Source organism: Borostomias antarcticus, assembly GCF_949987555.1.
Source record: "Borostomias antarcticus genome assembly, chromosome: 2".
NCBI classification, from domain to species: Eukaryota; Metazoa; Chordata; class Actinopteri; order Stomiiformes; family Stomiidae; genus Borostomias; species Borostomias antarcticus.
This window is the reverse complement of record NC_140235.1, coordinates 11,864,753-11,882,252: the sequence shown is the minus strand read 5'-3', so window position 1 is coordinate 11,882,252 and position 17,500 is coordinate 11,864,753. Positions and strand designations below refer to the sequence as shown.

The following is a 17,500-nucleotide window of genomic DNA, read 5'->3' as shown; positions in this document are numbered from 1 at the left end:
AGAATAAAACAGTGGAAATGAGAAAAGTCAATGCTATCCTGACGATCTGCGTCTGTGCTACCTCTCTACCTTTGGGTGTTCAACTTGGAACAGGGTCTGAGGTGTTAGTCCCCTGTGTGTAGTGTCTCACGTGTGGTGAGGATGTACACTATGTGTTGTGTTGAGCCGGAGGGCGAGAGAGGTGCTGCTGGAGGTCTGGCTGTGGTCGCCTGCTCTTCAGACATGTGGAGCCTGTCTGCAGAGGAAGAGGTGCGGAGAGGAGGGGGAGGTAACGTCGCCACTTTGAACCTGATGTTTCAAAATAACAAAAAAAAAAGGGCTCCTTCCTTTGATATTCCTGTCCTGTGCTGTAGACGGTCTGATTAGATAACGATCGCTGGTGCCTTTTACCCTCTGCTTACTGTAACCTTAGCCCTGTCTGGATTTTAGTCAGGCGGCTGGAGACCATGACGGTCACAGACAACCATTTAAAAAAGATGTTTTACACGCTTTTCTCCAGGGCCGCTGTTCTGCTTGAGCCAACACCTACGACACCTTTAAAAAAAGAGGGAGCTGGTGAAGATCTCTCCCTCTCTCTTTCTGTCTCTCTCTCGATCAGCTTTCTTGACACGTCTCATGAAAAAAGCCTCATTTTTGTGTGTGTCTCGTAAAGCATAGTGCCACATCAATTCTCTGTGTTCAGCTGTGTCTCGCAAACACGGTGGAGGTGTGGGCGAAGGTATGATTCAGTAGGACAACATTGGCACACACACATGCGTAGGGAGGACATGTGGAATGTTAGTGCGAGGACCGAGGGCTTGTGTGTAGGAGTGCCGGTGGGGGAGGGGGTGGGGTGGTGGGGGGGGGGGGACTTGCCGGGGCTTGCATTCGAGAGACAAGCCCCGTACCAGGCCAGCTGAGCCAGGCACACACAACACTGAGGCAGGAATGAGGGCACCATGAATGGGCTTCTCTGTGTCATGACTACCGCGCCGCTCGCAGCTCACGGAATGGTCAGAGGTCCCTGCTGAGGGAAAAGGCAGCATTCAGTCCTGTGTGTGTGTGTGTGTGTGTGTGAGTATGTGCGCGCGCACATGCTCTGAGAAATTACTCAGGAATGTGCGGATACATGCCAAAGACAAAGAATTTGAGCCACGTTCAGAGGGGAACCCCCCCCACCCCCACCCCCCCAAAAAATATCACAATCCCATCAAACGAGTTTGCCAGAGAAGCACACTGCATGGAACTAATGGGAGTCTTGTGCACTGGCTTAAGCTGTTGAGGAGTTTAATTGCTGGGATTGTTTTTCCCCCCAGATGAATTGTCTCTGACAGCAGGGATGGATATCTAATAGCAGGTGATCGTTCCCCTGGGGGGGAGGGCCCGGGGGGGGGCCCTCAGAGTCCACAGATGAAAGAAACGGTCATTATGACGATCATCGCACATGTACAGTGGTGTAGTGGAGGGTATATGGAGGTATACAGAGGTATACCCACTTCTTTATCCATTCATGGACACAGAATACACACTTCTTTAAACACCACTAATGTAAAAAAAAAAAGTTACGGACATCCAAGCCTTCAAACAGGAAGTGTTTTTTTTTCTCCAGTTTTTATTTTATTTTATTTAAACATTTATATCTCAAAGAATCTTTCCATACAACTGTATTCACACATTCCTTATACTCTAAGGGCCAAATCCGAACTTGAGATAGGGTTACATTCATAGATTTTCAGTGAATGATTCACTCAGGAGTTTGAGTTAGACACGTGTATCTCAAGTTAGCATTCAGCCACGCAGGAAATCAATCAGCGACCATAATCATGGCCACCCAACACTGAGACATGGCTACAACTTAATAAATACTTTACAAAAATAATGCAAGCTTTTTACATGGGAGATAAGGATCTGGATCAGATGATTAAAAAAACATGAGTGTAGACTATTTGTAAAAAAAGAAAAAAAAGTGCATGCTAAATAAACGTACAAGCATAGGAAGGAACCTGAATACAGTGACCCGAGCCTCCGCTAGGTAAGGCTGGGCTGAATGCTTCCTTATCCCCTGGTAGGCTATGGATGAGGTCTCTGTCCGTCCCTCATCCCTCCCTCTCTCCCCTACACGGGCTTCTGGGGCGACGGCGCGTATGGACCACTCGTGCTTTGTGACGTTACAAACAGGCAAACAAACATGGAGGATGTGGATATTCTGTCTGTTAACCCTGACCTCCCCTTTTCAATAAACATGAACAATCTAAACAGACAAACGTGAACGACTGAACGTTAAACGGACAAACCTACTGTATGACACAAGTTATTTTCCCTTTTTTTTAAGAAACTATACAGAGCTCTCCCTTTAAAGCCCAACACTGAAATAATCATTATTGGTAAAAATAATTATTGGCAAAATCATCATACATTTGTCTTATCATTTAGAGGCATATTTCATAGCAATGAGTGAGGAGGGCCAAACCATACTTTTGTCTCTGGTTATGGTGAAGAACAAGAAACGTTCCTTGTGTCCATAAGAGAGCCCACCAATCCTTTTCACATAGGCTAAGAGGAACAGCCGGTCCTGTTCACACAGCCTCCCCGCCACAATGCCCCCATGACCGAAACCAGTCACGGTTGTACTACCATTTACTAGATTCAGAATAAAATGTTCCTCCCCCCCGCCCCCCCCCCCAGACTCATACCACCTAAAGAGGGCTAAAATTCCCGGGCCTCCTCGAACTGTTTGTGGTAGTCCCCGTCTAGAGGGTTGTCTGGGCACCTCTGCCCGTTGTTGGGCGGCCGGGCCTGGTGGTAGCGGCTCCAGTCGCCCTTGCAGATGATCCAGGGCAGGATGTCCACCTTGTAGTGCAGGTCGGCCGAGAACTCGGTGCTGATGAGGTTGGGCGTGCCCGCCCCCTTGCCGCGCGTGATGAGCTTCATGTGGTCGTCGTAGCAGCAGTGCTGCGCGGCGAGCGTGGTGGACTCCAGCGTCAGCATGGACCGGATGCAGTAGCGCGCCGTGGGCTTGTAGATCTCCAGCTTCTCCTTGGGCCCGCTGGCGTCCTTCCAGCGGAAGTGGCGGCGCGTGGCGGCGTCGTGCACCTCGGCCGTGCTGTAGGCCACCTCCGTGGGGTAGGAGCAGGGGCAGCCCGGCAGGTCGTTGGCCACCTTGGTCATGTACTTCTTCAGGAACTCGCTCTTGCAGTTCATCCAGCGTTCGCAGCTGTCTGTGTCTGGAAGACATGAGGACGGAGTTAGACTGAACTCTCTCTTCAACTCTCTGTTCGTCTCTCTCTCTCTCTCTCTCTCTCTCTCTCTCTCTCTCTCTCTCTCTCTCTGGGTCAGAAGATGAAACAGAGAAAGATGGAGATGTGTTTGTGTGTGTGTGAGAGAGAGATGGGGTTATTGGGACCAGACGGAGAGAGAGGTCTGCTCAGCTCTCCCCTGTCCCGGTGCTCATGAACGCTCCCAGGAATGTTAAGTGGGCTAAGAGACCGCTGGTCTCTACAGGATGGACACTAATGCCAAATGGATGGGCTCGGCCTGACAAGAGTGCGGAGCTGGCGTCTGGATGAGGGATGAGTTGAGGTGAAAAATGAGGAGGAGGAGGAGGAGGAGGAGGAAGAGTTATGAGAGAAGCTTACCGACACCAAAGAGCTCCGTGGCGTTGAACTCGTCCGTTCCCGCCAGCAGGCTGACTTCAGTCGCAGCCGTCTTGAAGGCGTCTTCAATTCCTGAGGGCAGATATACAGTCAATGAGCCTATAGCAGGTAAAAACTAGAACAACCGCGTAGCGGCTAAATGCCTCCGCCCAACAATGCAAGTTGCAGTTAACATTCAGTTGACCTTTGACATTTGAATACCAAAATCTAATCCAATTAATCTTATTAAGTCATCATCATCATCATCATCTTCATCCGCTTATCCAGGGTCGGGTCGCGGAGGCAGCAGCTCCAGCAGGGGGCCCCAGACATCCCTTTCCCTAGCAGCATCAACCAGCTCTGCCTGGGGAATCTTTAGCCGCTCACAGGCCAGTGTGGAGATGTAGTCCCGCCACCTAGTCCTGGGTCTACCCCGCGGCCTCCTCCCAGCCGGACACGCCTGGAACACCTCCCTAGGGAGGCGCCCAGGAGGCATCCTCACTAGATGCCCGAACCACCTCAACTGGCTCCTTTCGACGCAAAGGAGCAGCGGCTCTACTCCGAGTCTCTCCCGGATGACTGAACTTCTCACCCGATCTCTCAGGGAGACCCCAGCCACCCTCCGGAGAAAACTCATTTCGGCTGCTTGTATCCGTGATCTCGTTCTTTCGGTCATGACCCATCCTTCATGACCATAGGTGAGGGTGGGGACGAAGATAGACCGGTAGATCGAGAGCTTTGCCTTTTGGCTCAGCTCTCTTTTCGTCACAACAGTGCGGTAAAGCGACTGCAGAACCACACCAGCTGCTCCAATTCTTATTAAGTCCAACTGGCCAAATATGTACAAATTCTGGTCAAGCCTTTCTTGAGATATCGTGTTCAGCAGGCCAAAAACACCTTTTGTGAGGTCAATGACCCTTGACCGTTGACCCCCACAATGTAATTAGTTAATCCTTGAGTCCAACTGTACATTTTACCCAAATATGAACAAATTCCATTAAGCCTTTCTTGAGATATTGTGTTCATTAGGCCAAAAACACATTTTGTGATGTCACAGTGACCTTGAACTTTGATCACCAAAATCGAATCAGTTCTTCATTCAGTCCAATTGGACATTTTGGCCAAATATGAACACATTCTGTCAAGCCATTCCTGAGATATCGTGTTCACTAGGCCAAAAACGCCTTTTGGGAGGTCACAGTGACCCTTGACCTTTGACCCCCACGATCTAAGCAGTTCATCCTTGAGTGCCAGTGAACATTTGTACCAAAGGGGAAGAAATTCCTGCAATGCGTTCCCAAGATATTGCATTAAAAAACATCGTACGGACGGACAACCTGAAACCATAATGCCTCCGGCCAGGCTATCGCCGGGCGGAGGCATAAGAACAAAAGGTGCTCGGTGAGGACAGAGGGGCCATGAATGCATTTGGTGTCTCTATGCATGCGCACGTGCGTGTGAGCAGGGCATGTTTGGTATTGCTGCATTCGTTAGGTCGAGAACTTTATGCCATTCCAAACCTTGCATCTCTGTGACCTTCCCATGTTGAGATATGGCCATTTCAATTCCCCCCATTGACAATGAATAGGGGGAATTTTGGGGTCTTGAGACCAAGTCCAAAAAATGAATCGATGTGAATGGTTGGCCGTGTTTGGGTGGCTCATGGACCCGCTCTGTGACTCGGATCTGAACCAAAATTGAAGTTGGACTATGATGCACGCATACATCGAATTTCATGAAAATTGGTCTGGGAGTTTTTGCATAATGCTGCTAAGGAACCAATGAACAAACACACGCCACCGAAAGCATAGCCCTGCGCTACGGGCTAGGTTGAAATTTGACACCGACGCGTCCTCCTCACCTGGGCAGCTAGGCAGGTCGCAGGTCCGAGACTCGGTGGCCGTGCAGGCGTAGCCGCACGACCTGGTCCTCTTCTGGTTGCCGTTGCCACAGGTGACGCTACACGACGACCAGTTGCTCCAGTCACCCTCCCCATCTATGTAGTCTGGTTCAGAGAGAAACACAGAGAGAGAGAGAGACAGAGAGAGGGCGAGAGAGACAGAGAGAGAGACAGAGAGAGAGAGACAGAGATCCAGAGAGAGAGAGACAGAGGGAGAGACACAGGGAGAGAGAGAGACAGAGAGAGAGACAGAAAGAGAGAGACAGAGAGAGAGAAAGAGTGAGAGAAAGAAAGAGAGTAGAGAGGGAGGGAGAAGGAGGGTGGTCACTCACTACACGCTGAACTGTAAGCCTATTACTAAATTGGCATTTTCAGGGGCTGTGTGGGCCGCTTGCAAATTCTCATTGACTGACCCTCAAAACAGATGCCAAGCAAGCCTGCGCACACACACACGCACACACTCACACTAATGCAGAGAGGGAGGGTTGAGGGGAGCAATTTAAGGGCAGAACGAGTGTGTTATCAGTCATCAAAAACATCGGGGAAACATTTTGGCAGGGAACAAGATTTTCCGAAAAAGGCTGCGAGGCACAACACTGGCTGGGTAGCGTTTGGAAACGGGAGGTATCTCAACTGATGAGTCAGATAGCAAGTGAAATGTTCTGGGCATGCGAGCGACTGAATGAGTCTGCACTGCAGATGCACAGTTTTCGACATTGGAGTTGAAATGGCGAGAAATCCTCTTTTAACTCCAATTAGCATTGAGGAGATCCATGTAATGGGAATAGATGAGAACGGTGAATAGGAGAGTGAATATGGACAGGCTTTTCAGGGTGGCCCTCAGCCCCCCCCCCAATGGCCCACCGCCCCAGGGTCCTGAACCCACCCCGCCACCACCAGCATCTGCCACACATCATCCTTTCACATTAGTAAGGGCCCGATTGCAGTCTGGCCCCGCCCAACCACCAATCACAGGCTGAGCGCCGGCGCTTGTGACCGGCGCACGACGCGCCTCCGTTCCTGTCCTGCCCACTCCCACTTTCGGGCCAATACCGTGTCTGCGACCGCGTGACTGACAGTTAACACAGCCAGTCAGGCGGCTAGGATGACCATCATCATCATCATCATCATCATCACATTTAATCGGGGAATCTAAGAGATGAGAAAAAGAAAGGGTCTTTTTTTTCCACTGGTGTGGTACAGTATGGAGCTGAACTCTTGAGTTCACCACAGTGATAAGCCGGAGTGATTACACCCGGGCTGTGGTGCGTGGAGCGAGAATGCAACAGTTTATGAAAGCTCATTCCTGACACCCATAAGCAGATGGATAAAACGACACTCTCCTCTGAGTACACACATTCCTGTTCCCGGCGTCCCGTGTCTGCCGGGTTTGGGCATGCCGAGACATGGCGCGAGGACGGGATACTGGATGTACGAGGGTGGTTGGGGGGGGGGGGTGTGAATTCTTCTCCAGCAGATTTATCTGCGGGGTCACTTTTAGAGAGTGTTGTTTGAACGGTGTGGCAGCCTTGCGCCTCGCCTGGCTCTGTTCCTGGCGTGGGGCTTTGATGTCGGGGGTGGGGGGGTGGCGGGGGGTTTAAACTGTGTCACGTAGCCAGGCCCGCGCCACAGAGGAATCCCACTCATAAAAACAGCTAAAGGCTTCAATCAAGCCCTGGCCCGGAATGACTGTACTTATTATGGTGACAGCTTGAATCAGCAAATCTGCAAATTACAGATTCCACATCAGAACCGGGGCCATCTGTGGAGACGGGACCAGAGCTCAAAACAGAGGGTGCTGCGCGCCGCGTCAAGCTAAATATTCTCTGTGACTCACGTCGCTCACCGTGACACAACCAGAGACACACACACACACACGCACACATACACACCCTTCACACTCACCATACTCCGTCTGAGCCTTGCCGCCCACCCCTGCGCCTCCTCCTCCTCCTCCTCCTCCTCCTCCTCCTCTCCTGTCCCAGTCCCCCATGGGTTTCAGGAAGTTGCTGTCCTCCGCGTTGCTCCCGTAGGAGTGGTCGGGCTCCTCCTCCGTCCTACGAGGTGTGGAGACTGAGGAGGAGGAGGATGAAGAGGAGGAGTGTTGCCACCAGTTTCTCCAGTTGGGAGCCGGCCAGCTGGGCTTGGACTCCTTGCGGAGGCCCTTCTCCTGCTCTGGGCCCTCCAGGCCGTCCACCACCTCGATGGTGACCTGTCACAGAGGAGAGCAGCACAGGTTCAGCTGACCACGGTATAACCAACAAAACGCCAACATTGTATAGATCGCACATCGAGTTATGCCCACGTAATGCATAGTGTGTTACTCGATGTCCGATCAAGGTTGGTAAATGGTAACACCTTTCTACCATAACGGTCATTTACCCAGTGACACACACATTCACACACCAATAGCGGCCAGCTGCCATGCAAGGTGCTAGCCCGCTCACTGGGAGCAATTTGCGGTTCAGCATCTCGAAGGACACTTCGACATGTGGACAGGAGGAGCCGGAAATCGAACTGCCGACCCTGCGGTCACTGGACGACCTGCTCTGAGCCACAGCTGCCTCAAACTCAAAGTTGATTTTGTGATTTACATAAGAAAAACGTTGCTTTGGTGTTTGTCGTTTCCATGGGCTAAGTCCATATAATACTTCCATATAATAAGTCCATAACAGTTGAAATCACTCTTGCCCGGTCACAGTGAGCCTGATGGGTCAGAGCTGGCCTGGCGTTGAGAGGTGACACGCTCTGGTCCCCCCCCCCCCCCTCTCTCTCTCTCTCTTCCTTCTCCTCCCCTCCTGTCCTGTCCTAGCACATGTGCCTCCCAGATGAGGGGGGACCGCGTCCACCGCCGCCCCCTGCCCCCTCCCCGCCAGCGCCCTCGCCCCCTCCACCTAAACACTGGGTTCAAAGGGCTGCTCAGCCTCCTCCAGACCATGAAAGCCAGATGAATCCTGGGATCAAAGACACTCCCCCTCTTTCTCTCCTCCCGGACCCCTCGCTCGCCCCCGCTCGCCCGGGCTCTCGTCCTCACATCTTGAGATGTTAATACACTTTGTCCGCCGCTTCAGATTTGGCCGTGCAGAGCAGTGGGGAAGACCCCTTCACGAGGATTAGACAGGGGGAATGATTTAAACATGGCGGCGGTTACGCTGCGCCATCTGCGGGGTAGACTACTGAGGGACCCGTGGGCAAGAGCCAGCCGCACATTACCATAAGCTGCTGCAGGCTGCCGGCGTGCTGGCTAGCACCGAGGCTCTGCTGGTTAGCGTCTAGCCTTTCAGATGTCACCGTGACGGACGTGAGGTTTGACCCCCGGTGCCTGCTCTTAAGCTTCCTCCCGAGCAAGGGAGTGTGAAGGGGGAGGGAGGGAGGGAGGGAGAGAGAGAGAGAGAAAGGGGGTAACGATGTGCACCAGGGTATTCGTCTTCTTCCTGTTTGCTCTTCCTGCTTTCTGTGCTTGGGCAGCCATGTCTCACAGAGGAGGATGGGGTATGCGACTGCGACCGTGTGAACACACACACACACACACACACACACACACACACACACACACACACAGCACTAGCACTAGTGAATTGGTTACCTGGATATTGGGGTTCTGTCCATTGATCTCGGCCTTGGAGAGGTCGGGGAAGTTGTGCAGGTCCAGGAGGAAGCCCCCGGGCCCGTCCCTCTGCAGGCTTCCCCCGGCGCCGTGGCTCTGGGCCCAGGGGAGGGCCGCGGGCCGGTGGGCCGACCGGTGCTCTGGACCCGACCTACGGTCCCCGGAACCCAGCTGGGCGGACGAGCTGCTCTCCGCACCAACGGTATTCTGACAGCGAGAGAGAGAGATTCTATTATTATTATTATTATTATTATTGTTATGACTCTGGAAATAGTCTGACTGGTTTCACAGTGAGACATGTTTCACAAGTTTAACATTCAGGAACATTTGTCAACAGCAGAGTCAACAACACAATTCAACAGGACAAAGTTCAGTTTACGCAAAAGTTTGCATTACATGACCTCAAGCAAGTGCAGCGCAAGCGAGCCATGGGCGTTATTTCCCAACGCAGAGTTACAGTATGGATACGGCAGAATGAATTTAGCACGTGGTTCTCCGCAAAACAAACGCCTGACGGCCTCCACCCTACTGACATTACTTGACTTGTTTGATGAATGAGGGTCAGTGTCTCCTTTGGCCTCTGAAGCAGACCACTTAGCAACATTAGATTGATATTTCAGGCTGACAGGGGAGTTCATGTGGCCGCGACCTCTTTCATAAATCCTGTTGGGGCTGCGGAGGACGGTGTGAACCTAGAGAGAGCTAGACCAGGGCAGGGGACACAGAGACCTCACATACCCAGAGAGCTGGACCAGGGCAGGGGACACAGAGACCTCACATACCCAGAGAGCTGGACCAGGGCAGGGGACACAGAGACCTCACATGTCACCCAGAGAGCTGGACCAGGGCAGGGGACACAGAGAACTCACATACCCAGAGAGCTGGACCAGAGCGGAGCCCTGTGCTGCAGCCCCACAGAGTCAAAGGACAGCTTACAAGCCACTACAGACTGCCGGTTTCATACACTGTATGTCTACATCTGTGGCTATATACAGAAACCTGAGCAAACATTGTGAAATAATTGCATCTGCCTTCCTGGTAGACAGAAAAACACTGCCGTCTGACAGTGCGGAGTAAATGTGTCCCAAAAGTGTGCGTGTTCCCTGTCAGATCCACACAGATGGAGCAATTACTCCACCGATGGACAGAGAGCCATAAGTAGACAGCAATCATCCATTCTAGCGGTGGCAAAAAATAAGATCAAAGTAGACCATCAATCTTGTTACTCGTTTTTTCTTCCCCCATCTCCCAGTTTCCCTGCCTTACGTTTTTGTGGCAAGGCCAAGGTCTGGGAGAACAGCAAAGGGCTGTACGACTGCGGAGGCCTGTCGCAGACTAAAGTGTCAGCTCGGCCACATTGTGGTGGTGTGTGTGTGTGTGTGTGTGTGTGGGGGGGGGGGGGGGGGGTTGTGTAAAAAGCCCCCAGCGGAGCAGTTAGGTCTAACCAAAGTGCCCTCTGGGACAACTTGGGCCTTGTAAATGGAGCTAGGACACAGTATGTATGGGTTGTAAATGCGCATGGTGCTTAGATAGAGCAGTCTCTGGCAGGAGTATCCAGGCCTGCCACTCCAATGCTTCTAAATAGGCAATAACTCATGAGCATCCAAGGTACTGTAAAATGCTTCGAGATCTCAAGAAAAATCGTTCAAGTTAAATTGATTTCACATGCCGCCACTTCAGAGTTTCCTCTGAACCACAATTTTGGTCGGGAAATTGCACAGGACACAGAAAGAGACCCCAAACCAAACAAACTCATAGAGTCAAAAGGAGGATGAGCGTCAATTGAAACATTTCGAAAAATGAAAACGATGTCAGATCTGCACCTCGAAACCCCTCTCCACTGACCGAGACCAACCAATTACAGTGCAGAGATAAATAGGATATAAAGTTTGGGAAGAGGAGGCAGGGGGTGTCATCACAACGCTGCCTCCAGCCTGCCTTCATGACATCACAGGAGCCTATTCGGTCCTCCTATCGGAGATCTTTGGAGCGCAGATGCCCATGTGATAACTCTGCCTTTCAGGTTCCCTGGTCTTCAGAAGTCACAGGCTGTAATTGAACTCCTGTGAGTGGGTTCTCTTTTCAACACACCACCACCACTACCATCACCACCACCACCATCATCACCACCACCATCACCACCACCATCACCACCACCACCACCACCACCACCATCACCACCATCATCACCACTATCACCACTATCACCACCATCACCACCACCATCACCACCATCACCACCACCATCACCACCACCATCACCACCACCACTATCACCACCATCACCACCACCATCACCACCACCATCACCACCACCATCACCACCACCATCACCACCACCATCATCACCACCACCATCACCATCACCACCACCACCATCATCACCACCACCATCACCACCACCATCATCACCATCACCACCACCATCACCACCATCACCACCATCATCACCACCATCACCACCACCACTATCACCACCATCACCACCACCATCACCACCACCATCACCACCATCACCACCACCATCATCACCACCACCACCACCACCATCATCACCACCACCATCACCACCACCATCATCACCACCACCATCATCACCACCACCACCATCACCACCACCATCACCACCACCATCATCACCACCACCAACACCACCACCATCAACACCATCACCACCGTCACCACCACCAGCATCATCACCACCATCACCATCATCAACTCCCTCACCACCAGCCTCCCACTCCCCACCTCCTAACCGGCAGCGCTCTAATCAAGCGGGATCTATGAAGCAGCGTGGAACCAAATGAAAACAGACACGGTGTCCATTTCCAGTTTTTACTCCTTCCGTCTCCTCCTCCCCTTCTCCTTGACCAGTGTGAAAACACACAGACATGTTAAGCTCTTCTATCTGTGGGCTGTATGGTCGGTGTGGGTTTCCACAGATGGGGGCTGAATGAATGCGCTTGTTGGACCGGGATACTGACTGGCTGTGGTGCTGCTAACCAATCCCTCAAATGGAGAGCCGTTCCCCACAATGGGAGCGAGGGACAGACCAGACAGACTTCCACAGTCTGTAATCAACAGGCGATCCCAGACCGGTCCGAGGCCCGAACGACCCTGAGGTCGGCACACTACCCATTTTTCTCAACGTTCCCCTGCCCCTATATAATGAGAAAGAAGGTTCTGTAATTGTTTATAAAAAAAAAATAAAAAGCAGATTCAGAGCTATTGATATAGGCGGGCCGCCTTCAACGTGATCAGCCCTTGTCTGTCCTGTTCAGGGATCAGTGGTCCAAACAGGACGGGTCGTTTCCTCATCTTGGGCCATCCCCACTGAGTAGGGCGTGCTTTAATTGGAAGATCAAAAGTGACATACCGTGCCGCAGGTCATCTGGGCCCTCCCAGGATGCACCCTCCCCCACCCTCACCCTCCCCCTCCCCCTAGGATGCCCCCGCCCCCACCAGCACCACCACCACCACCCTGAAACCCCATGAATGAGACTCACGCACCAAATGCCCCCCCCTCCCCCCCCCTTCGTTCCTCCCCCTCACCCCTCTTTCACTTTGCGAGGGCTGTTTAAAGGAGCATGACTCCATTTTCAATTGGGAAGCACTTGGGGGGGGGGGGGAGCTTCCCCCCAGGGGAGGTGGTCAGGAAATGAAGGCAGCTAGTGCACATTGTGCCAGATGCTTTTCAACCTGACACTTAGGTGGAAAAAGAAAGGAAACTATCTCTCCTCCTGTCACGCGTCTCAAATGGTGCATCCGTTTTACGTTCTCAACGGATACACAAAGGACACTTTGTGCAGACTAAGGCAAGCCCTGTATGCATAGCCTATATAGGAACTGTATTCAGCTAACTGCTAATTAATATACACTGAGAATGGTGCTGCCTCCACTGATTCAACACTGGTCCACACAACCACCTCACATTTTCTCTTGGTGAATAGCCGTTTATGCTCCGCGCTGACAAATATCCTTCAGTCAGAGACTCATCCTGACTGTAAAACGGCTCTGCCTTTGTGAGTCACTGATGATATTGTTCGGCGCTGCTTCCGCTCGCCTCTGTGAATAAAGGCCCCTATTCTCCCTTCTACAGGTGCATGCAGCCGGATCCTGTCGCTTTGTGTTCCGGTGAATGGCACTTTTAAATATGACACCTTGGCATGACAATGACCCCCCCGGGCCGTGACAAGGCCCCGGCAAGAGGTGACATCATCTGTCTTCAATGGCAGAGCAGTGAACCATATCTGCACATGCTCAGAGAGGGCCCATTCATGGAACACAAAACCATTCAGGCGGCGGGTTCCTCTGCATCGACTGGTTTTTGCAGAGAAAGTAATGCTCATTTCTTCAGAGGAAGGGATGCTGGTCCGTCCGTGACAAATGTTTCCATCTTATCCAGATCTGCAACAGTGTGTATATGTAGTGTAGGCGTGTGGTGTGATGTGCAGTTTTGAAAGCAGGATGGAGGAACTTGGTGTACCACCACTTCTTGCTGCTTCCTTCCCAGCTGGATCAGTTGGCAACAGATTCCCTCCTCTGGTCTCGCCCCTGTTTGGGTCACTCCATAAAGTTCCCATGGTGCAACAATCCAAAACATTTGGTCTGTGTATAACAAGCACTCAACAAGGGATGTTCCTGCAGCCTTGCAGATCATGCACTTACATTGAGTGACTGAACATTATGTGAAATGCTCTGTTTATGGGGTTGCTTGCTTTGAATACGCTGCTTGGTCCGTGATGGTGGCGGAATGAGACTACGGTCGGAACGTTCCTTCTCGCCTTGATCTGTTTCAGGGACAATTCTTTCCATTTATTTTCACAGGACCCTGAATAAACAATTTACAAAGGGTACCATTCCTGCCCTACTGGGAGGTATAAATACCCATTTATCATTGTGTTGTGCTGTGGGCAATGAGTGACAAGGGTATTTCAGTGGCATGCTATAAATACATCAAACAGCAGCCTCTGAAAAAGCCCTGTTGATCCCAGACCCCTCTTAACCCAGAGGTCAGGATTTGGAGGTCTGGTGGAATCTGTGAGCTCTGCTCTTATGCCAAAAACCGCAGGCCAAAGCGTTAGGCCTGACTGGCCTGCTTGTTGCACGTTGCACTGGCTGTACTCCCCTGGCTCAGTCATAGCCCTAGTCCCCATGGCATAGCTCTACAGGTTGTTGGCTTGCTGGGTCATTGATATACAAGGAGGCCTTTAAATGTAAAAGTTAATGTTAACAATAAGTGGCCAATATCAGAGAGCTCCTACGAGCCACGGTACTGGGATGTGAGCTGAGGCCCCGGACGTGAGGTGTGTCTCCAGGGAGTAAGACCGGGCCTTCTGTCTCGTCAACTAGACGCTGTCGGCTGGCACTGATGAGCACTAGATGACAGAGCGGTGCCTGGAGGTAGCATTTAACCCCCCCTCCCAGCCATCACAGAGGTGTGTGTTGGGGGGCCTTGATCTCTGACCCAGCGCCATCTTCCCTGGCTCCTCTTACTGCCCAAACATCCCAGGGGATACTAGGGAGACCACATCCTCCTACCATGTCAACAAGCCCAAAAGACCCTCAGGGAGAAGTAGATTTTAATTATTTGAGTGATAATGATGCATAATGTCTTTAATTGTCTGAATCCATCGAAATATGTGGCCTAATGAGACCATTTCAGATCCCTAGCCATTATCCCACATTAATTATTTAATACTGAACTGTTTTCTTCATTTTATGAAACAAAACACGTATTCTACAGCTCAACCCTGTAGGCCGAGGTGCAAAACATGTCATTGAATAGGCTATGTCTTTAAAAGTGAAATGCACTCACCTCGGCAAGCAGTGCATCTTGATTCTGGCTCAAAGTTACATTCCCTTGATGCAGTGGACTGCTCCGTAAAACAGTTATATGCAAAGTGAGAAGCAGAAGTCCCAAGAGCAATAAGAGTTCTGCAGCGAGTCGAACCATCCTTTTCACGCGGCCGGTTTTCGGACCCTGCGGTGTGGCAGGAGTTCCAACACCGCCTCCTGCCGCTGCAGAGACCCCGCTCTCCGGATCCGCCGCGGACGAGGAGCCGCAACACCACTTCGGAGCCACTTCGGGATTCAGAATTACAAATTTAAGGGAAAGGATAAAAGTATGCGGAATCGAAGAAAATAAATCTGTAGAAGTTGGGTTTGGGACCAGGTGCTTGAGTTGCGTTTTGTGCACTTCTTTTGAATGATTATTCTCGTCTGAACGGCAGCCAATATGAGGGCTTAATTCGATGCTAAAACCTGCCTACTGGTTGACATCCTGGTGGAATTTTGCGAGTCGAATAGTGTCTTCCGAGTTTGAGATTCTGGAGAATGTCTGTGTGTAACAGCTGTCCGTTTGGTAAAAATGCACACGGAACCGCTGGACCGTTCAAGCGCGCAACATTGTCATATACGCACGTATCTCTTGTTGCGCCCTTTTAATCGCACCAAGATCAGGACACTTGCATCCAATTTGCCCCGTGGTGTCCCCGCCACATTCTCCAGTCCAGCTCGCCTAAAAATACTTATATTTTACAGTTGAGCCTTCTCGGTTCTTTCACTCTCGTCCGTGGTACGTATCCATTGATTTGGCCACATTCTCCAGTGAGCACAACCTGGGCTACCCTCTCCAAAAGGATGTGATGTAGTGGCCTGACACTGTTCTAAGGTCGCGTGCACTGGAGCACTATTGTCCAAGGTGTAGATCACAAAGATTCTCTCTTACTCCGAGAAGTTCTTCTCAAGCGCAGTCTTCATCCATTAAGTTGAATAAGAGTCGCATACAACTGACCATTCTTGAGCGAATTAAAACTCGTGCGTGCCGATGCGTACCCAAGTGTAAAACAAATCGCGCCCTTCTCCAACTCGTACGCACGCTGTTTTCTTCGAGCACTGCGCTCCAAAGTGTTTTATACGCCCCTCTGCTGGTTTGCTGTCAAGTCCCCCTCCCCCTATTTTTAACCCGTTCACCCCTTTCAACGCCTGTGATGCGGGCCGGTAGCAGGTCCCAAGGCGCGAATAACTGGCAGCAACACATTCTCGGCTTATAGCGGTACACTTTTGTCCTGAATTATTACCTTCAGTGTTCTCTAACAGGATTTTCTGTTTGGTTTAATGAAGGACAACAGTAGCAACCCGCGCCAGTCAATATCGAAGTGCACAGAGGCACAGCGTGACAGGAGTGTAGGGTGACTGTTCATTTGCATACAGCTTCATGTAATCAACACACACACACACACACACACACAAACACGCACGCACGCACACACACGCACACACACACACACACACACACACACACACACATCACAGAATTACGGATGGTGTTTTGTGTCTCTACAACTCAACAGGGCAAATGGTCCACGAAAGTCTGGCCGCTCCTTTTAGGACTTATCATTACCTACTTCAAAGGACCCAGGTCGCTGTGTCAGATTGTGCACTCGGTAGGATTGAAAACACTTCAGTTGATGGGCCTCTTTTGGACAAATGGTGGTTCGCGGTCCTTTGATTAATCTGTGCCTACACAAGAATCCCGTGAGATTGATTTTTAAAAATATATATTCTGAGTAAGAATTTAGTCTCCTACCTCTCTAACCCATGACGGGAAAGTAGAGTTCTCACCTCATACAATAAATCCTTGCACTAGAATTGATTTATATCTCCTCCCCTCGTGAGATTATTATGCCAAAAGTACGGATCTTTGCCCCAGCGATCAGCTTTAATCTCTCTTACGCAGAGCAAGTTGCCTCAAATATGTAAAGCTGCCTTTAGTCTGCTTCACCTCCGAAATCTCTCTCTACAGAAGAAACAGAGAACAGGGGCGGTGAGAATCTGCAGCCTCGGACCCACTGGCCGACTTCAAAGAGCTTCCAGAGGATCCCCCCTCTCCAGAATAGCAGCCACATGCCATTCCAATAAGTGCCGTGTGTGTGGATCCGCAGTTCAAAAGAGTGTTGCAGGGCAGGCACGTCGCTGAGGCCTGGCCTCCGCTGTTATAGTCTGGGCCGGACAGATGTTTCCGAGAGCCACGCAGACCACTTGCCATTTCTGCTCAAACGGAGACCCCTTTTCAGAGAGTGATGTGGGGAGGGACATCTGTTTTCCAGACCCGTCAGGCCCTCTGACATTGTGACATGGAGGGAGCTAACTGGTGGAGGTGTGTCAGCCAGAGACTGCGGTCCCAGCTTTTGGACCCGATGCACTCTGAACAGGGCGCGCGCGCGTGTTTGTGCATGCGTGTGTGTGTTTCGGCCCAACTGCCACACATTTTGTATCCTCACTTTGCAATCATTGGGAATGAGCAGGCTTATACTGTATAAACACAACGTGCTTGTCCTGGATACATTTAGCACACATGAGCAGTCATGAAGAGGCTCT

General features: G+C 51.2%; 1 protein-coding gene across 1 annotated transcript; it reads right to left on the bottom strand.

Moving 5' to 3' along the window:
• Window positions 1–2,685: 2,685 nt before the first annotated feature.
• Window positions 2,686–15,208, bottom strand: ism1 (isthmin 1; the record flags this gene model as incomplete). The annotated part of the gene is made up of 6 exons (XM_084461314.1): window positions 14,937–15,208; window positions 9,098–9,325; window positions 7,417–7,723; window positions 5,473–5,616; window positions 3,615–3,704; window positions 2,686–3,203 (listed from the first exon to the last, which is right to left on the bottom strand). Exons 1-6 carry the CDS (start codon window positions 15,072–15,074, stop codon window positions 2,686–2,688), a joined length of 1,425 nt encoding a protein of 474 aa, XP_084317440.1. The 5' UTR covers window positions 15,075–15,208.
• Window positions 15,209–17,500: the final 2,292 nt, after the last annotated feature.